General features: G+C 43.4%; 1 protein-coding gene across 1 annotated transcript in view; it reads right to left on the bottom strand.

Annotated features, from left to right (window-relative positions):
- GABBR2 (gamma-aminobutyric acid type B receptor subunit 2) overlaps nt 1-26,317 on the bottom strand; it is a 581,362-nt gene that overhangs the window by 184,856 nt on the left and 370,189 nt on the right. The window contains exon 8 of the mRNA XM_066578831.1: nt 21,222-21,282. Within this exon, the coding sequence (XP_066434928.1) occupies nt 21,222-21,282 (61 nt within the window). The remainder of the gene's footprint in view (nt 1-21,221; nt 21,283-26,317) is intronic.

Below are 26,317 nucleotides of genomic sequence, written 5' to 3'. Positions count from 1 at the left end.
TGTGTAGTCATATATTTACTACTGTTACCGGGGGTCTCCCACTAATAGGAGTGACTCTAAATTATGCTGAAATGCTTGATTTGGTCTAATAAAATAGTCTCCATTAAAAATGTTACTCAGTCCATTAACCAAAGATACTAACATTAAGGGTGGATTCAGACGACCATATATCGGCTGGGTTTTCACGCCCGGCCGATATGCGGCGTCTCTCTCTGCAAGGGGAGTTGGCTGGAAGAGCCGGGAGCAGTGCTTTGAGCTCCCGCCCCCTCTCTGCCTCCTCTCCACCCTCTCTCCGCCCCTCTGCACTATTTGCAATGGGAGGAGGAGGAACGGGGGCGGGCTAAATTCCGTGAATTAGCTCCGCCCTGTCCCGCCTCTCCTCATTGAAAATAGCGCAGGGGGGTGGAGAGGAGGCAGAGAGGGGGCGGGAGCTCACAGCACTGCTCCTGGCTCATTCAGCCTCCTCCCCCTGCAGAGAGAGACGCCGTATATCGGCTAGGCGTGAAAACCCAGCCGATATACGGTCCTGTGAATGCACCCTCAGGGGGTTATTGCAAACAGCTAATTATGCTTTTGAATTACACTCTGGTTTTAAGTGTGGAGGTAAATTCAAGATTAGAGATAGTATAGGTGGGTGTCCTAATATGTGTTATAATATAGCTACATATAGAAATCAATTAAAATACATGCTTGTTAAGTGTTTGTATTTTTAGCGTCAAGACAGAAGCACTACAAATGTTTTATTTACAATGTTCTTAATTATTCTGTAGTCTACATATCTTGTTAATCAGAAAGTACAGCACTAACAGTTTCAAGGTTGATTTCTTTCTGCAAGTGGTACTGCAAGATTTTTCTGTCTCACTATAAACATTAAACAAATCAAAAATCACAGAAGGATGTGCTGTATCATATACTAAAACATAACTTTTATTAATTCTAATAAAAACTATTTGCATCGTAATCTGTAACCTGTAGATAATATAGCAGAGTAACCGCCCTGAGAAGGACAACCCCGCGCAGGAACCTAATCCTACCTCTCCCTACCTTGTCTTATTTAAAAGGAGGAGGGGAGTATACTATAGTAAGGGTCAGAAAAAAGAGATCTAATCCAACTAGTGGATATTTAACAAAAAAGGTAAATATTTCCGTCATTCTAAGATTAGTCCTCCGAAAGAAAAAAATGTTTAATGAGATAGATATACAATATTACTTAATACCAGGTTAATACCAATGACACCATTATATCCCAGATATAAATATATATCATGTGTTGTCAACCACATAGGCAGATATGGACCAAACTCTCCACCCCAGAAGCTCTCATTTTAAGTCTACCGTATATCACTATCAAAAAATTCTCATTTCTCACAAGGCAGATAGTAATAGAGTATTCCAAAAAGGATATAGATTTTAGATACAGTCAATATAATTACTATATACTATACCAAGTACTACTCTGAATATCTCAATAATTTCACTGGTGAAATTCTACAAATCAGTCTAAAAATTTTAACCAGGGAATTTTTATTTCTTTAATGGTCACAGATCCTGTGGTTAGTTGTCTGCTAGTTATATAGGCACTTTGGGAAATTGTGGCCTCAGCTGTCTGAATCAGACAAAATCTGAGGTTTTCTGAAGCGTAGCCAATTCAGGATGAAACCTCTGATAGTCTTGTAGAGATGTCTTTAGAACTCTCACTGACTCATAGAGCAGCTTATAGAATAGGTTAGCAGATAATTTTTTTCTTTTTTGGTGTTCGTGGTATTCATGTGCTTTCAACTCCTGGTCATTGTTGCAAGGCTTGTATAAAGAGTCTAGCATTGACTTTAGGTACTGCTGCCTTCCAATAGGTGGCACTGTGGAGGTATTGTTTCATCTCCCTTATTTGTGTTTACATAGTAACATAGTACTCAAGTCTGGAAAAAAAAGACAAATGTCTATTTAGTTCAGCCTGTTTTTATGCCCCCTTGTTAATCCACAGTTTAATGGGTGGGTGGTGGAGGCATCCATTCACATTGATTCAACGAGGACTGGTTCATTCCTCAACCGACTGTTGCAACAATTGTATTTAAAGATAAAGTATTTAATTAGCTCTTAAAAGCAGCTATATGATTGTTTACATAAACAAAGTGGGGGAGATTAATCAAGATGATCACTATTAACCAATATGCCTTGCAAGGACCAATGGATTGAATGAACTTTGACACCTATATCTTGTTCAATGACTGCTTGGTCTTCTCTGCAGAGCTCAAGGTTACGATTGATTACAGATTAGAAGTGAATGTCCCAGCTGGCACCGAGTACTTTTAAAGATTTTAGGCTTGCTCAAGTTGTTCTTGTAATTGATAAACATAATGGGGGAGATTTATCATATACGACCTTCATGTGCAACTTTTGGTCTAAGTACCCATCTATTATTAAACAAATTCATCAAAAAGTTACACACTGTATATTAAATTAGGACTAAATGCCTTTTTCTCTGTGGTGTGAAAGCTGGTGCTGGAAATACCTCCTTCTTTCCCACGAGCGTATATTTGCCAGCCGTTTTCACGTCCGGCCGATATATGCTTTGTTGGGAGAGATAAAATTGGTGAATGGGCTCACAAATCAAATGTTTGTGCGTCCGTTCAGACGGCATGGTTTCCGGCGCATTTGCGCCAGGACGACAATACCGTTGCCCCTTTTCTCTACCTCCCCATCGCAGGCTCATCTGTCTTATCCTCCCCGCTGGCTCTCTGCAATGGGAGAGGGCGGAGCTAAGCGCTGTCCCATCCCACCTCCTGCCATTGATGGGTATGGACAAGGGGAGGGCAGGAGCTTAGCTCCACCCACATCCCGCCCCTTGTCCACAGCCAGCAATGGGAGAAGGCGGACCAGTCCAGTGCTTAGCTCCGCCCCATCCCCTCCCATTGCAGAGAGCCAGCGGGAAGGAGAAGACAGGTGAGCCTGCAGGGGGGTAGGAGAGCAGAGGGAGGGTGTTTAGCAGCCACACTGCTTAACTCCCTCTCACCTGCGGCCACAGCCATGGGCTCCTATAGGAGCCCATGCAGCGGTCGACGTATTCCGGCCCAAAAGATAGTTCCAGGACTATCTTTTGGGCCCGACGTAAAAACGCCCGGCGCTATATTGGGCTGACCGGGCGCTTTTACGTCTGAGAAATACGCCCATGTGACAGATGTATGGAACCCAATGCATCAGAACACAGCATATATCAGCTGGCCGTGAAAATGGCAGCCGATATACGCTTGTGGGAAAGAAGCCTAAGCAATAGAGCAGCTGTGCAATTTTTTATGTAACTTAAAAAAAAGTTGCACATTATAGATCAGGTCTAAACCATTGCACCACCTAAATCATGGCCAGGCGTAAATAATAAGAAATAGTCGCACAGCTTTCATAAACCTGGCAAGTCACTTAGACTGAAAAAAGTTTAATTACAGACCAAAGTTTAGGCACACGAGCTTTCATTAATTTTCCCCCAATGTGCTTGCGTCTTCTGTGTGCTGCAAATGCAATTTTTTGTTAACTCTTCGAGTAGGCATGGAGCTTCTGCAGGGTGGGATGCCAGAAAATCTGCTTAAGGGCTTCTGCCGATGAGCATAATAATATGTCGATGTGTAGGAAAGCCAATTTAATCCACTGCAGACCGGAATGTTTGATCTGTTTTACTCTTAACCAACAGTGTAGATAAATGCGTAGACTCAGTGTCGTAATGAGAAGATGAATGCGAGTAATTCCAACACATCCAAACACTTTGTTCCTGTTTATCATGCTGATGGCAGTGCTCTATTTTCTCGCAGCTTATTGCAGTTTTTCCCACTTACTGGCAAATTTCACTTGTGGAAAGTTCCTTCCTATAAAAGTAACTTAAAGTAAAACTCTTGACACATTTCCATAGCTAGTAAAATGTCCTTACTCGGGTCACCTAACATTGAAGCCTTTAATTCTTTCACTCTGATGCCTCAAATAGAAGTTTCCAACGTGCTCTGTACACTTTAAGTCCTTAAAACCTCAGTCATTGGCAAAATGGCTGTCACATCTGAGCTGGACGCAAAACAACTCGCCCGACTCGGGTATAATTTAGTGGTCTACAAGAATGCATATACACACAATATACTAATGTGTATGTTATAAGTCGGTGTGATTGTAACATTGATGTAAGTGATTACAATATCAGAGTAAAAGCATCATTTATAGTGGAGAACTGACCCCTTGTAGGGAGACTCTAGTACCCTGTTGTACCACCTCTAGCTTGGATACAAGATGTGATACAGGCAGGCATGGAGGCTCTAGTACCCTGCTGTACCATCTCTAGCTTGGATACAAGATGTGATACAGGCTGACATGGAGGCTCTAGTACCCTGTTGTACCACCTCTAGCTTGGATACAAGATGTGATATGGGGGAGGGGGGCATGGAGGTTCTAGTACCCTGTTGTACCGCCTCTAGCTTGGATACAAGATGTGATATGGCCAGGCATGGAGGCTCTAGTACCCTGTTGTACCATCTCTAGCTTGGATACAAGATGTGATACAGGCTGACATGGAGGCTCTAGTACCCTGTTGTACCGCCTCTAGCTTGGATACAAGATGTGATATGGGGGGGGGGGGCATCGAGGCTCTAGTACCCTGTTCTACCGCCTCTAGCTTGGATACAAGATGTGATATGGCCAGGCATGGAGGCTCTAGTACCCTGTTGTACCGCCTCTAGCTTGGATACAAGATGTGATATGGGAGGGGGGGCATGGAGGCTCTAGTACCCTGTTGTACCGCCTCTAGCTTGGATACAAGATGTGATATGGCCAGGCATGGAAGCTCTAGTACCCTGTTGTACCGCCTCTAGCTTGGATACAAGATGTGATATGGGAGGGGGGGGGGGCATGGAGGCTCTAGTACCCTGTTGTACCGCCTCTAGCTTGGATACAAGATGTGATATGGCCAGGCATGGAGTCATACAGTTTCCATAGGTTATCCTGCAGCATATGGCTCCATATTTGCTGTAACTGAGCCTCTAGATCGTACACACTCGCAGGCTGTTGAAGTTGGCATCTCAGATGGTCCCATACATGTTCTATTGGTGATAAATCTGGTGACCGGGCAGCCATGAAAGTGTGACAATGTTGTGGAGGCTCTTGTGACCCCCTTGTGTGTGCGGCTGAGGATTATTCTGATGCCTCTGGGAGGCCACCTTGAGAGGAACACATGTGGCTGCAGGATGTCCTGAACATATCGCTGAGCTGTCATTGTCCCTCGTACCACTACTAGGGGTGACCGACTGTCATATGTGATGTCCCACCAGACCATTACCGCATGCGCAGTACAGCGTATGATGCGCCGGCAGTGTCATGTGACACACTCACAGCATCACATGATGCGTCGGCTGTGTCATGTAACACACCCACAGCATCACATGACGCGTCAGCTGTGTCATATGACGTGGGCGTCAGTAGGCGGGGAAGCATTTTCACGCTATCTTCTGCTGTGCTACAGCAGAAGATAGCGTGACGGATGGCTTCCATTGACTGCAATGGAAGCCGTCCGCCCGTACACCTGCGGCAAATAGAACATGCCGCGGGTGATCACGGGTGATTTCATGGTGCGGAATTCCGCACCGTGAGCATTGCGCTATTAGGTTCAATAGAACCTAATAGCTGCGGGGCAACGCCGCGGAATTCCGCCCGTGGGAATTAGGCCTTTAAGAAGTTTAATTTTCTTAGTCCCCTGAAAAATGTCTTAAGTGGGAAACACTGTATGCGGTTGAGCATTGTCTTGCTGGAAAATACAAGGTCTTCCTTGAGGTAGACGTTGTCTGGATGGGAGTATATGCTATCCTAAAACATCTGTGTACTGCTCAGCATTGATAGTGCCTTACAAGCTGTGTAAGCTGCCCGTGCCATAGGGACTAATGCAACCCCGTACCATTAGACATGTAGAGCTGTGCATTGATAACAAGCTGGATGATCCGTCTCTTCTTGAGTCCACAGGACACGGCAGCTGTGGTTTTCAAAAAGAATTAAAAATTTTGATTCATCCGACCACAGAACAGTTTTCGATTTTTGTCTCAGTCCATTTTAAATTTTTAAAAGTTTTGGCCCAGAGAAGATGGCGGCATTTTTGGATTGTATCGATGATCTTTGTATGATAAAGCTTTAACTTTCATTTGGGGGTTGCACAGCAAACTGTGTTCACAGAGAGTCATTTCTGGAAGTATTCCTGAGCCCATGCAGTGATTTGCATTACACAATCATGCCTGTTTTTAATGCAGTGACGCCTGAGGGCCTGTAGATCTCCAGCATCTAATATTGACTGGTAGCCTTGTCCATTGTGCCCATGAATTTCTTTGGATTCTCCAAATCTTTTGATGCTGTTATGTACTGCACATAGTGGGACATTCAAAGTCTTCACAATTTTACATTGCAGAATATTTTTATAAAATTCTTCCCCAATTTTTAGCTGCAGCTTTTCACAGACTGGTGGACTTCTGACCATCTTTGTTTCTGAGAGACTCTGCCTCTCTAACATGCTCTTTTATGTACAGTAATGCAACTTAGTAGAAATTTGACACTCCAGCTGTTTTTCATTAGTACCACTTAATTTTCCAACCTTTTGTTACCCCTTTCCCAGCTTTTGTAAGATGTGTCGCTGCCATCAATTTCCAAATCAGTTAATTTTTTGAAATTATATGGAAAAATGTCTCCCATCCCCCTCTAATATGTGTTCTGTGTTCTATTGTGAATAAAATATGGTTATACTACCATTATGAAGTCAGGAAGGAATTTTTTCCCCCAAAAGTCGGTAAATTGTCCTCTCCTCATTAGGATTCCTTTGCCTTCCTCTGGATCAACAAGTGGGGGCTGGAAACAGGCTGAACTGGATGGACATTTGTCTTTCTTCAGCCCTGCATGCTATGTTGTTATATGAGATTTCTAAATTATTGCAATGTTTTCTCTTTACATTGTACACAGCATCTCTATTTTTTTGGAATTGGGGTTGTATTGTATAATAAAGGTAGAGCTGCCAATTCAAAACCCTCACTATAAATCTATTATTTTATAAGTTTGGCAATTTGAGTAGCAGCAGAGGGCAACTAAGGGGAAAGCAGCTCCCTGGAGTTACTCTTCAAGTGATATTGCCATGCCACGACACGTTTGTTTCACTTATAGCACTATGGGAATAACTATGGGAAATTATTTCTATTATCTGCTTCCACTCATAAAGGAAACAATTCAGATACAATTCGGGAAGAGCTCTATCATTGTGTAGATAGATAGATAGATAGATAGATAGATAGATAGATAGATAGATAGATAGATAGATCTCTATCTATCTATATTACTTACTATGACTTAGATCTGATCATAATCAATACTACAGTTTAAACCTGTTCTCTACACGGGTGATGACTAACACAACGAAGGCCTAGTGTGGATGGGGAAAGTGTTTGTTTAGCCTGATTACAGCAGTTACATGATGACTTGATCACTGCAGCTAAATGATTGTAATAGTTTTGACAAACTTCTGACAGCAGTCTGACAATCCCTTAGAAGTTGTGACAGCACATTGTCTTGCATCAGCCGATGCATGCAACTGGATGCTATTCCTCCAATGACAGTTGTGATATCTCCCCTCCCCCCCCGCCACATTGTTATGTAGGTATTTGTCATACTTGCTGTCAGAGATCACATGACTATTTTCTGTATTTTATGTGTTTATTCCTCACTGCCATCTGTATCTTTTATCACAACATGCAGCTGCTCGTAACAGGATGAATACATTCCTAGCTACCCATTTCTCTCGAATGCCGATTTAGATGCATACAAGTAGTTGTATTAATGGGATTGACCACTTTTTACTCATTTTTACAGGCTGGCTGAGTACAATATCCTCTGCATTTACTCATTGCTACAATACCCTTCTGAACTCCCAGCCCAGAATTTCCATTCTATACATGGCCGCTGATGGACACGCATGTGACCACACTTGTCTAGCAGCGGCCTCCATTAAATAACACGTTTCAAAAAACAAGAGGTTAGTACATGCGCAGTATCTATAGAGGCTGCTGATGGTCAGGCATGGTTACGACAGAAATGTGATGATGAGAAAATTAATTTTCAATGTGTCAATTAATTGAGAGGAAAGCTGCATTTTTTTTTTGGTGGAGGAGATGTTTTTGACGGTCATTTTCAACTCTGCCATATTGAATTCAGCTCAAATAGGAGAGGAGGTTGTGTGATATATTAATCTTGGCTAGAATTAACACTCTGGAAGTGTCAGTTTTGCCCTATCCTTACCTGTTTAGGAGTTAAGTGGGGGCAAAATTTCACAAATGGCTTTACATGAACGTTACATGAACTTTAGCTTTCTACAAGAACTGCAGGGGATATTTTTTCACTGCACTGCAGGATTTGCTGTTTTAGGTGAACCACATTGTGTTTTCTGTCTGCATACACAAGGGAATTTAAATGGCTCCAGAGAGAAAAGTCCAAAGGGATTAAGTCTGGCAACTTTTGTGGCCAATCTACCAGACCTCTATGCCCAATCCAGTTCCCAGAGATTGCGGAATTGCACCATCCTGTTGAAAGTAACTTGGGAACTAATTTTTCTCATTCAGCATAGATAGAATATGGCATCCTGTAACATCTGGAGGTACTTCTCCCCGTTACGTGATCCATTAATGAAAAATGGCCCTGGATATCAGACACAATTTATCAAATTTGTCCTTGCTTAACTTCTAAAGAAGTAAAGATAGGGCAAAACTGACACTTTTTATAAATAATATATTAAAAAGGAACTTGAATCTCAAGTTTCCAAAAGGACACACAAAAAACATAAACCAGTTGCTTCTTCAGTAGGTAATCCCCACAAGGCTAGTATAATGAGGGATACCGTATCACCTGAAGAGCAGAAAAGAGGGCTCATATCAAGTAAAAGACCATTTTGCGGCTTGGACGATAGTCAGAGGCTACCCTGTAATGAATATAGTGTAACCACTGCCGTTTACTGAAAGGGTCAACCCCACTTATATATTCAAGATTTAGTCAGAGGTTTCCTTGGTCTACTGGTGGAGATTTTGATCATGAGTGTGCTTGGGAAGAAAAAAGTTTCACCTCACTAGCACATTTTTTAGAGACCAAACGGAAATTACTCCTAAGAGGAATAACACCCTAGCAGGAGAAAGTGCCTGGGATGTAAATAAATCCCCGTGTTGCGCACAATCTAACCCACCAAAAAAGAGAATTAGGGTGGATTCCTTTCAAAAAAGGATGGTATCGGCAGACCAATACTAGCAAAAAAACAGCCTGGGGCTGTAAATAGAGGATAAAGACGTAGCTTTTTTTCAGTAAATTACGCGGTTCAACACGTTTCTGCCGCAATCAATGCGGCGTCATCAGGAACCTATTTCTTAGCACAGCGTCTAATAGAATAGTAGAAATATCCTCACTTGCTAGATAGTAGCGCTAGCTAAACTATAGCAAAGGATAGCGATAGGAGAGATAGATGATGCTATCACTAAGAAGGATTCAATATTCCCCCAAAGATTCCCCTTTAAAATAAAAAAGATCAGAGTGGTAGCAGCACCAGCCTACCACAAGGGCTGGTGCTGCTACCACTCTGATCTTTATATAGGAAGTCTAATTAGTGCATGGTGGAGCTAGATGGGGAAACAGGAACCAGAATTACAGGAACAAGAGACAAGGACAGATTGCCGTGCCTAATGGGGGGTGGGAATGAAAACTGGAACAATACTTCTACAGCGCCACCAATGGAAGGCAGCATTCATGCAAGTCAATGTCTGACTTTTTAAACAAGCCTTATAACAATGACTGGGAATTGTGAGCCAAAGCCAGAATAACCATACACAGGCAGCTGTTTCAGGGGGTTTGCCCTTCATCAGTGTGCAGCAGGTTTCTGGCTTGGCTAGTGAGAGGTTTATAGAGACGTTTCAGGAAAGGTATTGTTTCCCCTTAGGTAGAACATCTAGAAGGTGTGAGAAGACTTATAAGGCCATCTATGCTCCTCTGGGAAATATGCAAATGAGGTTGGAACAAAAATAATTGCTTTGCTTATTATCCTTACATGCAGCAATCACTGGTGGGATTGGGGCATTTTAAGGGTTAAACAGAAGAGATAAGAAGTTTCTCCAATCCGGTCCATATGAATGTGCTGTCACAGCCTGGCTTCCATGGGGCTCGTGCGGGCGCAGTTCCTGTGTCACTCGATCATCAACATTTCTTCGCCTGTGGCTTGATGATTGCACTTAGCACTTACTGGTGCATCCATTTGTGAGGAAGAGTTAAAAGTTGCAAGTCTGAAGATCTGCACTTAAATCTCATATTCATTATTTATATCAAGCCCGACGGACAACTAAAATAACAAGAGCTCGGTCAGCGTCCAAGTATTTACGGACTCGGCTACAGGTGAGGCGGCGAAGACGTTGCAAACTCGAAGGAATGCTGAAAGTTGAGAAGCCACAAAATATAGATTTTAATGTAAAAATTGCGCATTTTATGGCCATAGATGGACCAGTGATATAAAACATGGAAGAAAGTACAGGAAACTTCAAAGCAGGAGACGCTATTTGCATATATTTTATCTGGAGTCTGTACATGAATTATGACAGGAGTGATTTGGTTTGAAGTAATGTAGACTCTCAGGATGAATTATGCATGAATACCCAGTTAATATTTATTTTGAACTCGTTTCTGCTGTCACCGGTCGTACAAACCACTTTTTCGAACAAGAATAAAAACACCTTCTAATGTTAATTAAAAAAAAAATGTATATGATAAAAAAAAAAAAATCCAGATTGCTTCTTTATTTTGGAATGTCAAGGCATCGGCTGTCAGGTCTAACGGAGACTGAAGCTCCTGACTGGTATTATATAAGTCAGCCACTGAACTGTAAGATTCAGAACACAGCCATTTAGGCATAAATAATTCAGCTCCAAAAAAAGGAAGCCAATTTTTATCCATTTAGTGATGTTTGTTAACTATTACAATACAGCAGACTTAGCGGCCTTGTTGGCTTTAGTTTACCTTTATGTTACTTTTTGGTAGGCTGGAATAAATAAAAAAAATGTAATCACAATAAAATGATCAATGATGGTGAGGATCACACCGAAAACCAGCATTGGCGTAGCTGCGATCATCATCATCTTGTAAACATCTACTAGGCTTAGGCCGGGCTCATACGGGCGAGTCGGATTGCACATCAGGAGTTCCGCAGCGGATTCCGGCTGTAAGGCCGGCCGATGACCCTGATTACCTCCTTTAGCTGTATTGCTGATGACCGTGAAGGCCTGCAGGTGGCCATGTGCAGTATAGGGGTTTTCTGCCGCTGCTTAGCGATGACGCCATCATCATCATCTTGTAAACATCTACTAGCCTTAGGCCGGGCTCACACGGGCGGGTCGGATTCCATATGCAGGAGTTCCGCAGCGGATTTTGGCTGTAAGGCCGGCCAATGACCCTGATTACCTCCTTTAACTGTATTGCGGATGACCGTGAAGGCCTGCAGGTGGTCATGCGCAGTACAGGGGTTTTCCGCCGCTGCTTAGCGATGACGCAGGAACCCGCAGCCCATACACAATGTCAATTGCGTATGGGCTGCCGGTCAGACACCTCCATTGACATCCATGGAGGCCGGGCAGGCAGATTCCACAGTAAAATGAAGCATGCTGTGATTTTTCTACATATTTTAAGCGAAGGAAAATTAAAAAAATGCATGCCTCTCCATGCCCACTTTTTACCGTGGAAAGTCCTCACAGACGCCGATCACTGGATTTGCATTGCAGATCCCATCGTGGGGAAAGTTATGGGACAAATAGATTGCAGAACCAATAGATAACCAGGCAGTGGTCCTCTCCGGGCACCGTGATTGTTGGCTTCTACATACACAATACTAATTGGTTCTGGGAGGGTCATTATATGTTGTAACCATCTAGGCTTATTCACTGTAATGAGAAAGACGTGCAAGTTTTTGGTTTGCGAAGCGCACAAATCTGGCACGAATATGAAATACATTCTTTTGAATGGATTCATTCACATGAGCAATTTTTCCTCGGACCGGTGAGGAAAAAAAAAGAAAAATGTAGCATGTTCTATTTTTCCTATTGGACCTTGTGAAAAGCATTCAAGTGCAAAGCGATTTTCCCTCTCCCGTTTATTGAAGTCTATGGAAAATCCTTGCAATCCTAGTTGTTCGCGCAGAATGTTTATAGACAGGCAGAACATCCTTGAGAATCGCTCACTTCTTCTTCACTGCTTCCCATTGCCATGTATACACGGAGCGGGGAGTGTTTAGACGTGATGAGAAGTGAGCGAATCGGTGATTGATTTTATGCAGGCTGAAACTGAGCGACAAACGAATAGCGTTTAGTTGCAAGCATTATTGCGCACTTTTAACCGTTTGAGCGAATTTTTAGCGACAGTCATTCCGTGTAAATGGGCCTTACCTCTATGGAAAAACATCTCTTCATTTAGGACATATTAAAACTGCATATGCATAAAAAAAAACACAGATTTCATTGGCTCGAAACGCGTAAGATTTCTATACACACCTGCAGTTTTAATATATCCTACATAGAAAGATATTTTTGTGAAGACTTGGTTCATTTAAAGACTGCTAATGACTGTTGCGGGGGGGGGGGGGGGGGGGGCTTCTCCATTGCACCATCGCATCTAAGGGTCTTTTTACACAAAACGATTATCTTCAAAAAAACTGTTGAATCTGAACAATCATTCAGTGTTAACACGGCCAAGGATTGAACAGTCAGCTAGAATTCAACCTGTGCAAAGCATGGGGTAACGTGCTTCGGAATAAGTCGATGCTATACAAATACAGATTATTGATATAACTTCCATTGCAAAAACCGTGACAAATCCACGTGCAACATTTTGCTGTAGATTCCTCGTGGAAACACCTTGACTTTTAGATTTCTTCCTGCTTTCTCTATACAATACAAGCAATCCCATGATGCATTAGCACAGCATTACATTACCAGCTAGAGCCAGTACCATCTCTGCCTGCTAGGAGAAGAGCTTAATAGAGATGAGCGAGCATGCTCGTTTAAGGCTGATGCTCAAGCGAGCATCGGTCTTTTCTAGTAACTGCGGGGTGTGGGGTGGGGGGCCGCAGGGGGAGGGGATGAGAGAGATATCTCTCCCTCCCCCCCACCCCGCTGCCCTCCCACATGATGCTCAGACGAGTAGTCAGCCCTCATCTCTAGAGCTTAACTATCATTATACTGTATATTCTAAATAAATACAACTAAATAAGCAAAGACCATAAGTATGCAGTCAAGGAGGATGAACTATGACCTGCTTCATTATGACTATGTGACTGGAACCTCTAATTATCACAAATCACTGTGAAAGGAGTTTCTGCACCGCCCTCTGTGGGGAGCCTGTATGGAACAGTCCTTGCAGTTTGATCATCCAGGAAGTTCTGGTGACCGAAATGGACCTGAACTAGTTCAACTGTGAATATTTTATGTTTGGCCACTAATTGCTCTTATTAATAGTTAAACAATAGGTTGGTATAGCAGTCAATCATAAAGCAGTGCCATTTTCATAAATCTAGCTTATTATACTAGTAGACACTAGAGATGAGCGAGCATACTCGCTAAGGCAAACTACTCGAGCGAGTAGTGCCTTATTCGAGTACCTGCTTGCTTATCTCTAAAGATTCGGCTGCCGGCGCGGGTGAGCAGTGAGTTGCGGCAGTGAGCAGGGAGGAGCGAGAGGGAGAGAGTGAGAGAGAGATCTCCCATCCGTTCCTCCCCGCTCTCCCCCGCCGCTCCCCACCGGCACTCGAATCTTTAGAGACGAGCGGGCACTAAATAAGGGCACTACTCGCTCGAGTAGTTTGCCTTAGCGAGTATGCTCGCTCATCTCTACAAGACACCATAGTGCCTATGTATATGGCACTACACACATATAACAGATTGCAGCAAGAAGCACAATTAGAACTAGGAAATGATACATGAGGGCTTGTTTTCTGCATGATAAGTTTTTATTGGCACTTTATTGAGTTACATATGACTTGTTCTTAGCACTTTTATTGCATTTTTGGGGGAGGTAAGATGAAGAATAGTATAATTTCGACTTTTTTTTTTTAGTTTGCTATACAGGATAAAAAGTGCATTTCCTGTATTGTACAGGTCGTTACAGATGTTGTGATACCAAACATATATAATGTTCATTACTTAATAAGGCCTTCTGCCCACCGCCGGGTTGGATTCTGCTTACAAAATATCACAGCGGAATCGGACCTGGACCCACAGAGACCACATACTCACCTCTCCCGATCTGCGGTGAGAGTCTCAGCTGGCGCGCATGCGCAGTGCAGGGCATGACGCACCGGCGCTGGGCTGTGAGGCGGACTCCCGCGATATTCCGCTGTGCTCAGCGCAGAGCATCTTAACTGCAATGGAAGCCGCCTGTGCGATTTCCCGTGATGAACAGAACATGCTGCGATTCTCCCCCGCGAGTGGAAAATCACAGTTGATTTCTGCTCATGGGCAGGGGAGAGTCTGTTAACGTAGCATGTCCATGGACGGCTATGGCTGCGGGATTCGTGGCGGGTGTCTGACCGCAAACCCCACAGCGATGATCTGTCCGTGGGCATTCAGCCTAAAGGGTTTTATTCAAACATTCTTTCATTTAAGCAAAAACAATACTGTGCAGCACAACAGGATGATACATGTACCATTGTCTCTTATTTCTTTTGTGCCGCTGCGGATCAGATGGTTCTTGGTTTATTTTGGATGGAATTACATAGGAAAGGAAAAAAAAAAGATCTGCAGCATTGGGGAATTTTAAAAAGCAACACAAGATTGAAGGCGTTATTTGACGAGAACCGACTGCTGGAACTAGAGATGAGCGAGCGTACTCGCTAAGGCAAATTACTCGAGCGAGTATTGCCATTTTCGAGTACATGCCCGCTAGTCTCAAAAGATTCGGGGGGCGGCGGGGGAGAGCGGGGAGTAACGGGGGGGGAGAGATCTCTCTTTCTTCCCTCGGCTCCCCCATGCTCACTCCCACAACTCACCCCCGCCAGCCCCCGAGTGTTTTGAGATGAGCGGGCATGTACTCGAAAATGGCAATACTCGCTCAAGTAATTTGCCTTAGCGAGTACGCTCGCTCATCTCTAGCTGGAACCACATTTTTGCCATTGGTTGTCAGTTTCGGTACAGCAGACTGTTCTTTACTTCAGCTGTGATTGTATTATAACATTTGTGTTGCAGGAACATGGATGAGATATTGGTATTCCACACACTGGAGAACAGAGGCAATGAGCTCGTTTTTGTGGTTTTGTTTCTCTATCAGGCCAAACAAGCTGTGATATATAATATAATTAGAGATGAGCGAGCACCAAAATTCATTCATTCTCTCTCTCTCATCGCAGTGGGGAGGGGTCAAATCTGACACATCAGCGGCGGGGAGGGGCCAAAACTGGGGCGGGGTCGAACACGGCGTGATGCTCGCTCCAGTAGCGAGCACCATCGAGTATGCTAATACTCGAACGAGCATCAAGCTTGGCATAGTACATTCGCTCAACTCTCAATATAATATATATATATAGTAACAGATTGTATGACCTGATGTACCAAGTTAACTCTATTCAAAATCTAGCTAAACCCATGCACACTTTATTAATATATCTTCAAGACTTAACAAATGGGATAAAAGAGTTTAAGAGGGTCCAGGACGTCTTTCTTGAGCAATACAATATTATATGTCACAGTCATTAATAACTTCATGCTGACTTAACATGCTATGTAACTACAGTATATGAGATCTACAATGGGCCTCTTATAATTGGTGTTACTACTGTGTTTCCCTGAAAATAAGACCCTGTCTTACATTAATTTTTGCCCTAAAAGAGGCACAGTGTCTTATTTTCAGGGGTGTCTTAATACTCATCTAGCAGGCGCCCGTCGAGTCCCTCTTGCTGGTCTCTGGCAGTCTTCCGTGTAGTCCTCAGTGCTGAGAGAGCATTCTCTTCCTGGTAACGGGGCTTCAATACCCAGCCTCCAGCAAGAAACTGCTGTGATTGGTTCATTGATCGCCGGCTCTAATTGGCTAAGGTGGCGTTATTGAACCAATCACAGCCATTCAATGATGGAACTAACTCTTTCACTTTTTAGTACATAGCGCTCATTGAGCACTATATAGTCTGGAAAGGAGATGCAGAAGCAGTTAAAAACCACTTCTCCCTTCTCCGCCGGGTGCTCAGCTATGTCTGACAGTCGAGGACCCCACCTACTTGATTGCAGCTGCAGAGGCTTTAATCTGTGCTGTATTATTGCTATCAGCTGGAATTAAAGCCCAGGACCAAGCGTCGTAAATTTACGGTGCTTGGTCCTGAAGGGTTCAAACTGAACATTTACCATTCACTTTCATTGGTTTGAATGTGCAAATTCATTCCATCGAAACGCACTTTAGCTTGAAATGTACTGATCTGAGTCTATGCACATTCTTGGTTTAGGAATATTATGGGCAGTCCTATGTAGGGATTGACAGCTATCTCTTTATGCACAAGGAAAGCTTTCAAACAGTGAATAAGACTTCCCACTTGACACTTAAACTAGGAATAAGCAGAGGTCGTCACAACAAATAATCTGATTTATAGGCGTCCATGAACTCCGGTCTGCCGGTGGCAAAGAAATAGGTTATAGCCGTAGCAGCAAGGGAACATGAGACTCATGCTCTTATCCCTTGCTGTCTTAGCCAATATCAGTATTAAATTAGCACTGATCAGCAAGATTGGCAATCCTTTAATTGGCCTTTTACACAAGCTAATCAGAATAATTGTTCATCTCCCATTTACTTTAATCACTCTCAACAGCATATCCCCCATTCACATGGGGAGATGTGCTGCCCAAAAATATTTTTTAGGGCTCTTTCACACGAACTCATATACGCCGCGTTTTCATGCCCGGCTGTATATACTCTACTAATGTGAAGCATTGGTTTCCAATGTATCTGTTCACACGGGCGAATATACGGCGCATGAAACCGTGAAAAATGGAACATACGCGACCAAAATACGTGCCTACGCATATACGTTGGGCAAAAAGATACTTCTGGAATTATCTTTTGGTCAATATACGCAGGTCCCATAGTCTCCTATGAGAGCAGGGGAAAAAAGGGAGAGGGAGGCATTTTTGCAGTGGCCAACGCCGCAAAAAGCTTACAGGTGCCTTTATGTAGGCATAAGTAGTCAATTCAGAGCATTTAAACTGAGCTAAGGTTTTCCAGGGTGCAATGCATTCTTTCCGCCAAAAAACACACGCTCACTGTTATGTAAGTGGGCGAGAAAACGCTAATTACCCTGGGGGACAAAAAAGTCCTTTCACACGATTTTACGGCACTGGAGAGAAAACGTTAAAACGCCTATGCGGGTGTGAAAGAGCCCTTAGACTGCACAAAGGTTGTGAACAGCTGACAAATGAGTGCTTGATTACTGCCCTTTTTGCATAGGCCAATGGTTGGGTGAATGAGCGTTCTAACAAATGCTCATTCACAATCACTGGCCCATGTAAAAGGGCCTTTGGCTTCTTCTTTTCGAGATTTACACACCACTCATAAGATTAGTAATCAGAGTAAAGACATAACAGAATCATAGCTATCCTAGAAGGAACAAGCCAACTCTCCAATTCTGTTTACACCGGTAAGGGAATGGAGGTTCCCTTCTCATCTTCTATTCCCTTAGACCACAGCCCACCATGCTCTTTGACACGGGCCACTTGTCTCCTAAACTCATGGATCATCTAGATGATGTCATATTATTGCTCCAACTCCCAGGAACTGTGTGCGGCAAGGTTGAAAAAGCCCCACATCAGTGCACTCCAAAAGATACAGCTGAATGCCACCACACCTTCAGAAGACACCAGCCACAACGTCCGCAAAGAGAGATGTAGTGCAAAGCATGGAAGACAGTTTTCTGGTGCAATCTGTGCCGTTAAATATTTTGAATAGTAATTCTGCCCCCCATGAGAGCAGAAGACAAGCATTTATCTAGCCAGTTGGTTGCCATTATGGGCCACTTGTAATGCCCTGGACACTGGTCGCTCACCCCTTATCTAAGTGCTCTACTAACCCTTCACTCTTCCTTAACAGCTGGATTCTATATTACATCCCATAGCCCCCTTACAGCTACCCCCTTAAAATTCATTGTACCCCCTTGGGGAGAGGGACAATCGGTGTTGCCAGGTAGGGGAGGAGCCATTTGTGTATGTTTATATACACATACGCACTGGGAAGGGGGGGGTGAAGGTATTTCTACTAGGTTTTTTTTACTGTTCTGTAACTACATACCCTGAAAAAGATGGTAGAAACTTTTTTTGTGCTGCATGTAAAATCACGACGAGCAGTTTGGTGGATGGGCTGGACTGTCTCTGGTGGTCTGTCTGGACTGGGTCTCCTAACACCGCTCCTCTCTGGCAATGTGCTGTGGATCACATAGGAGACTGTGCATGCACCAGGATATTCCCAGCACATGCACAGTTCATATGGCCCATTTGTGGGCAGATTGACTAGATTGAACTGTGCATGCTCCACTAACCCCCCCACTTTCTGGTCGATGATCAGTGATGCTGGCGTTTACTACATTATCATGACACGGTGACCAAGAGGGCGGCATTAGACTGGCCAAGATAAACAGTCCAGCCAGCCCACCAGAGAAGCTCAGACCCACCTGCCGGACACTCGCCGTGAATTTACATGCAGCACGGAAAAAGTTTATACCATTGTTTTTCAAGGTATGAGTCGATCAAAGCCTTTACCAAAGTATGTTTTGTAAAGCACAATCCTTCATTGTTGTACTGATATATCTGGTTTTATGCACGCAAAAGTGATGAGAGGGTCCCTTTAAAATACTCTAAGTTTCTACCAATATGACAAAAGCTGCATGGTGTCCACTTCAGCCGTTACTTGTTGAACCTCCTTTAGAAGTTGACTATTATGGGGCTTCCAATAGAGTATAAATGTAGATCAAATTATGCGGGGAGAGCGTCAGTTACAGGTCATTATCAGCAAGAATAAACTATTTTAGTTAACCCTTTCCAATCCAATTTGTAGTCTGTTTTCCTAGGGGGCTTACTTTTTTCTGCCATTATACAATAGCGCTATCTGCTGGCTAAAGCCAGTACTGCATGAGGTGACACGTTGGATAGGCTCCGACAGCAGAGAGGCTGGCAATATACAGTAAGAGAACCCCGACGGATGTCTTCCATCATCGGAGCTGTACAGCCTTAAATCATAATGTCTTCAGAGGTCAGACAGTGGATTGGAAAGGGTTAATATTCATTTGACTTTATCAAATTAGTAAACTCATGAGGGATTTTCACGCTATTTTTAATTGACTGCTCAATTTAGCAACCAGCATAGAGAATAAATCTAGAGATTGTGATCAAAATAAAAGTGATCAAAAAAGTCATATATCCCCAAAATGGTACCAATAAAAACTACAGCTCGTCTCGCAAAAAATAAGCCCTCAGAGTGTTGTCCATGGAAAAATAAAAAAGTTACAGGACTTTGAATGCAGCGATATAAAAAAATAAAAGATTTCAAAAAAAGGGTTTTTATTGCAGAAAAGTGAAAAAACCTAAAAAAAAAATATAAGAATTTTGGTATCGTTGTAACCGTACCGACCCGCAGAAAAAATGTATAGTGTCATTTATGCTGCATGATTAATGCTGTAAAAAAAAAACAACAAAAATCTATGGCAGAATTGATGCGTTTTCTCTCCCTGTTATCATAAAAAAAATAATAAAAATTTTACAATATAGTCTATGTATCCAAAAATGGCACTGATAAAAACTACAGATCGCCACGCAAAAAACAAGCCCTTATAAGGCCGCAACGACAGGAAAAGTAGAAAAGATATGGCTTTTGAAAAATGGAGATGAAAATCCGCCAAAAATCGTTGCGTCCTTAAGCCCAAAATAGGCCGTGTCATTAAGGGGTTAAATTGAAAAAATGTATCGCTCTTACATGCAAGTCGCATAACTTTTTATTTAAGATCCCCTAGAAATGATCATTTGTCAAGCAAACAGACAGCATGCTAGCTGGAATTCCAGTAAGGTCTCATGTACACCTGCGGATTGGATTCCACATGCGGGAGCCCGCAGCCGGATCTGACCCTGCCTGTGGGTCTCCATTTTCTTTACTGCGAATGTGGGCTGGAGCACCAGCCAGCCACCACACATGCCCAGTGGAGTTCTTTTTTAAAATTCCTGTTTCCCCGTGGAATTTGGAATAGAATTGCGGATCAGGTGGCTTCCATTGACTTCAATGGAAGCCGTCCGTGCAGGAACCGCATTGAAATGGAGCATGATGCAATTTGTTTTCTGGACCAAAAGGTCTGCAAATGAAATCTGCATGCTTTATTTCATTTGCGGACGCCCATGTTTCCCTATGGGCGGCTTGATCTGTGGATCTTCCAAGCGGCTCATCGGCGCTGAAGATCTACAAATCAAACTTGCTCGTGGGCCTAAGTGCGTAACCAGTATGCTTCCATCCAGAGGCGTAACTTGAAGCCTCTGGACCCTAATGCAAACCCTGTAACAGGGCCCCAAACTATAATGCTTTACTCATAGTACTAGGCTCCCAATATGGAGAAGAGAGGCCTTATGGGCCCCCTAAGGCTCATGGGCCCGGGTGCAACCGCATCCCCTGCATCCCCTATAGTTACGCCCTTGCTTCCATCTATCTATCTTGTATGTATCCATGTTCCCAACTTCAGTCTCCCTTCATAGCATGCAAGATAAAGTACGAGGCAACAGTCCAATATACAATGAAAAATGTGAAGATCCCTTATCCACCCAAGTACTTGGCCAAGACGTTGTACGTGACTGAATCAAGAATCCTCACTTTTTTCATTGCACCTCGGACTGCTGCCTCACACTTTGTGTAAAGCCTGACTGTCCATCAAGACTGACTTCAGCTGTTGACAATGTGCTATGTAGACCAATTGGCGAACGAAGGTGAGGGAGAAAGAAAGACAAGTGGCTACAGAGTTAGTGGGGTCTCGGCTGTAAAGCTTCGCAGCCAGTTAATAGGGCTTCTTTAAGACAATGATTCTCATACATTATTCAACTATCAATGATTTTGCTGTATAGCACCTTCCATCTAATAACATTGCTTTCCCAACCAATACCCATTGGTTGGAAGGTGACTAGTATATTACATCCAGTCTATAGTAACAAAGCATATCTTACCTTGAAACTGAGTGAATTTGATAGTGCCCATTCTTTCTCCATTTCTAAACACAACTTGACCCTAAAAGAAAATACATTCATGAGAGCCGGTAACGAATAAATTGTGTTACATTAATAACGACGTCTCACATTTGTAAAGGCCCATATATGAAACGTATAATACAGTAGATTAGCTTTGGCCAGTTGTATGAAGTCCTTTTTATTTAACCATAAAACAGCTGATGATTTTTTTTTCTCAAATCTGTCGTCAATGAAAGCGACTTAAAGGGGTGTTCCGGAGACGGGGCAAAATGATCAAACTTCCCTAATGTTTCCACTTATTGCCATTATTCCAAACATCTAAATCATCACACTGAATTTCAGTACCTTTTATTGCTGATTGGCGCCCCCAAGACAGATTTCAAGACAGATTTCCACATTGTTATTTAGAATGGCATCCGGAAGTGCAAAAACTACATTTCCCACAATGCCTCACTGCCAGTTACTGACAAGTGCACATTCATAACTGTACATACTGTTTCGTCACTACAGAAGGTGTATTCATCATTGCATTTTGAGCATAGAAACCAGGACTGTAGTACCGGGCAGTGACTGCTGTCAGTTCTATCCCTCCCACTCCTGGCTAGATCAATTCCGCCTCTCCCCAGTCCTGGTTTCTGTGTTTTCCATGGTCTGAACATTCACGAAATGTAGTGATGAATATGCATAGAATTTGAAAGCACTGGGCATGCCTGACTAGTAAAACAGTGGAGTATACAGTTGTAACTATTAGATACTAATGGAGTATTAACCCTTTCCAATCCACTGGCTGACGTCTGAAGACATTCTGATTGAAGGCTGTACAGCTCCGATATCGGAAGACGTCCGGCAGGGTATTCTTATTGTATTTTACTGGCCGCTCTGTTGTCGGGGGCTCTCCAGCATGTCCCATACAGCAGTACTGGCTCTAGCCAGCAGATAGCGCCATTGTATAATGGCAGAAAGAGAAAGCCCCCTACGAAACCCTGAATCCAAAATTGGATTGCAAAGGGTTAACCGGGTGTGTGGGGGGGGCACAGGTAAAGCCATACCTCTGTAACTTTGTAAAACTAGTTATAGCATTATAACACAGCATTACATATTATCAACTTATGAAGCGTTGAACTTTCCCTTTGAATCGCTGGAATACCGCGTCAGTGAGGAACAAAAGCTGATGTGTCCCTCAAACCTCTTATACAAACAGATCGGTAGTCTGAGAAGAATTCTGGCAACTGAACTGACATTTGATATTACGATCTTTGCTGCTACAAATGTTCGTTACACTTTGAGAATTATTTTATCCTAAGATTTCTTTAAAAAAATTAGGCTATTAGCATCTACGGGTTCCATATAATGTGCTTTACTGATCAGTGTTCAATGCTAATGTTTCTGAAAACTGAATAAACCACAATGGAAAGCTTTAAAGTGGGAATTACCGACTACATTAAAACCTTTCAGATGACTTTCAGAACTCAGCTGTCGTGTGTGTGCAAGAGGAATAACACTATTTCTGGCCATTATACAACTTGCGTCCTTATTGTCCCCATTTCTCTCTCTGCAGGGTGTACATCTGCTTCTAAATCCTATCAGTACTGGTGCAAGGAACTTGTTGCTGTGCTGTGTCCTATAGATTGTACACAGAGGACTACAGATTTTGCTCTGTAAGTGTCTATCAAAAATTACATAGACATAAAATCATGTTGGAGGAAGGCGTACAGCAAGACTGAGCAGTGGAGATGTGATTTCTGTAGATAAAGGATAGTAAAAAATAGCTTACCATTACCTTGCAGGTAGTATCTGAATTAGTGCCCCCCCTCCTCCCTTCTGTTCTCTATCCAATTCAATAAGCAGGATGACTCATCCCTCTTCTAACATCCTTGTGTCTCCTGTCAATCATTTGAAAGCAGCAGTAGACAACAAGCTAGTAGAAGGGAGACCTCCAGTGGCTGGCACTTTGAGGGATTTTTCAGCACAAAAACACAATTGTAGGTAAATAAAGTATATTGTATCTTGCAAGTTATCACACTGGTTATCATATAAGCTCAAGTTGTTTCAAAAGTTTTTGACCATTTAACTCTTACAGTCTATCTGGCCATTTATATATTTGTCAGGAAAACAAATAATAAAAAACAGCACTCCAAGTACATAAGTGGGAAATAATTGAAAGTATGGAACGCACTTACTTAGTTGAGGAGTTCGCAAAAGCCGGTTAGCCCCTCAAATGCCCATGTTTGCTTTGAAAATATCACAAAGTTGTCTAGGCAAAGGTCCGAAGGATAACATAGTAACATAGTATCTTAGACTGAATGAAGACAATGTCCACCCAGTTCAGCCGGTTTCAACCTCCTTGTTGATCCAGAGGAAGACAAAAAACTCCAAGAGGCAGAAGCCAATTAGCCCATTTGGGGAATAAATTATTTCCCGAGTCACTAATGGCAATCAGACTAATTCCTGGATCAACCTCTGTAACACCCGAATCAACAAACCGCTAGTCACCTAAAATTTATATCCTGTAATATCCTTCCGCTCTAGAAGGACATCTAGTCCCCTGTTAAACTCCTACGAATGGATCCAATTCATTCCAAAAAGGCCGGGTATAAAAAGAACAGGAACTGGGTTTTTGTCAATTCGTTTTCCTGTTTTAGTCACCGAAGTATTGGCATGCCCTCTACACTCTCCTTTCCCGTCCTTGTAGATACCAACAGGGATAAAGTGAACCACTCCCACATTATTTTGAAGGTAAGCCAAGACTTGTAGTTTATCTCCACCCTTGGGGCGCTGTGCTAACTCCTTTTGCATTTACAACTTCGTATTTTTTTTATCAAATACGTTGCCAGACTAAAAAACCTAAAGTGGCTTAAAAAAGAGTAGGAAGAGATCTCATAAACTCTTTGGAGCTCCACAAACATCACCAAGAGTTACATGTGTCAAAATACATAAAACACAGAAGATCAGTTTTAACAAGCGCCAAAGTTTTTTTTTTACACTGTAAAAGTGTTTATTGGGAAGTCAATAAAGATAAATTACAGAATAAAATCTAAAAATGATATATGTTACTTATTAAGTGTTTCTTGTCACGCAATCATTCTTTATATCTTTTAGAATACTGCATGTGCATTAAGATAAAACAGCAATGTCTCCAAGGAGATAAAAGTGCGACTATTTTCAGCGGATCATTCCTTGGACTGTGGCCTCCATGTTGACCCCTTGATCTGTTTTTCTTAACAAAAGTAGGTCAGAAGTGATAGAATGTGTCTCCAGTAGAGATGAGCGAACGTACTCGTCCGAGCTTGATACTCGTTCGAGTATTAGCGTGTTCGAGATGCTCGTTACTAGAGGCGAGCACCACGCGATGTTCGAGTTACTTTCACTTTCATCTCTGAGACGTTAGCGCGCTTTTCTGGCCAATAGAAAGACAGGGAAGGCATTACAACTTCCCCCTGCGACGTTCAAGCCCTATACCACCCTCCTGCAGTGAGTGGCTGGCGAGATCAGGTGTCACCCGAGTATATAAATCGGCCCCTCCCGCGGCTCGCCACAGATGCATTCTGAAAGAGATCAGGGAAAGTGCTGCTGGTGCCGGAGCTGCTATAGGGAGAGCGTTAGGAGTTATTTTAGGCTTCAAGAACCCCAACGGTCCTTCTTAGGGCCACATCTGACCGTGTGCAGTACTGTTGAGGCTGCTTTTAGCAGTGTTGCATAATTTTTTTTTTTTGTATATCGGCCGTGCAGAGCATTGCGTCCGCAGTCTGCAGTCATTCTACAGAGTATAGGGCCAGTACTGGTGAGGCAGGGAAAGAGATATTCAGGCTATATAGGCAGTGGGCTTTTTCCAAAAAATTGATCGCCGTCATCCTGCCAGAGGGAAACACTATACATAATATTATACGCTGCCTACAGTATCTATCTGCTGGGGGTAGTAGTCGTAATTAATACGCAGCTAAGCGTTACAGCAGGCTTGCGCAAAATTGTTTCCTGGATCTGCTGTCTCTGTTACATGATCGCCGTCATCCCGCCAGAGGGAAACAGTATACATAATATTATACGCTGCCTACAGTATCTGTCTGCTGTATCAGCTCAGCATTTAAAAAAAATAGAAGCAAAATACTTAAGGCCTACTACTGGCCTTTGGCCACTTGACTGCTTCTGCGCTGTGAATTCCAATAGCTCAGTCATACACACCTACGTCTCACTACAGGCGTGCGCAAAATTGTTTCCTGGCTCTGCTGTGCGTTCCGTAAGGGAAGTCAGCCTCCAACCACAGGTCAATAAGCGGCACATTTAATTACAGCGTTCTGTTTCTGCACTACTGGTAATACAGCATGCTGAGGGGTAGGGGTAGGCCTAGAGGACGTGGACGCGGGGCGAGGACGCGGAGACCCAAGTCAGGGTGTGGGCACAGGCCGAGCTCCTGATCCACGTGTATCGCAGCCGACTGCTGCGGGATTAGGAGAGAGGCACGTTTCTGGCGTCCCCACATTCATCTCACAATTAATGGGTCCACGCGGTGGACCTTTATTAGAAAATGAGCAGTGTGAGCAGGTCCTGTCGTGGATGGCAGAAAGTGCATCCAGCAATCTATGGACCACCCAGAGTTCTGCGCCGTCCACTGCTGCAACTCTGAATCCTCTGGCTGCTGCTCCTCCTTCCTCCCAGCCTCTTCACTCCATTACAATGACACATTCTGAGGAGCAGGCAGACTCCCAGGAACTGTTCCCGGGCCCCTGCCCAGAATGGCCAGCAATGGTTCCTCTCCCACCGGAGGAGTTTGTCGTGACCGATGCCCAACCTTTGGAAAGTTCCCGGGGTCCGGGGGATGAGGCTGGGGACTTCCGGCAACTGTCTCAAGAGCTTTCAGTGGGTGAGGAGGACGATGACGATGAGACACAGTTGTCTATCACTCAGGTAGTAGTAATTGGAGTAAGTCCGAGGGTGGAGCGCACAGAGGATTCGGAGGAAGAGCAGCAGGACGATGAGGTGACTGACCCCACCTGGTGTGCTACGCCTACTGAGGTCAGGTCTTCAGAGGGGGAGGCAAGTGCAGCAGCAGGGCAGGTTGGAAGAGGCAGTGCGGTGGC

The sequence above is a fragment of the Eleutherodactylus coqui genome, chromosome 9, assembly GCF_035609145.1.
Source record: "Eleutherodactylus coqui strain aEleCoq1 chromosome 9, aEleCoq1.hap1, whole genome shotgun sequence".
NCBI classification, from domain to species: Eukaryota; Metazoa; Chordata; class Amphibia; order Anura; family Eleutherodactylidae; genus Eleutherodactylus; species Eleutherodactylus coqui.
This window is presented reverse-complemented; position numbering and strand designations above follow the sequence as displayed.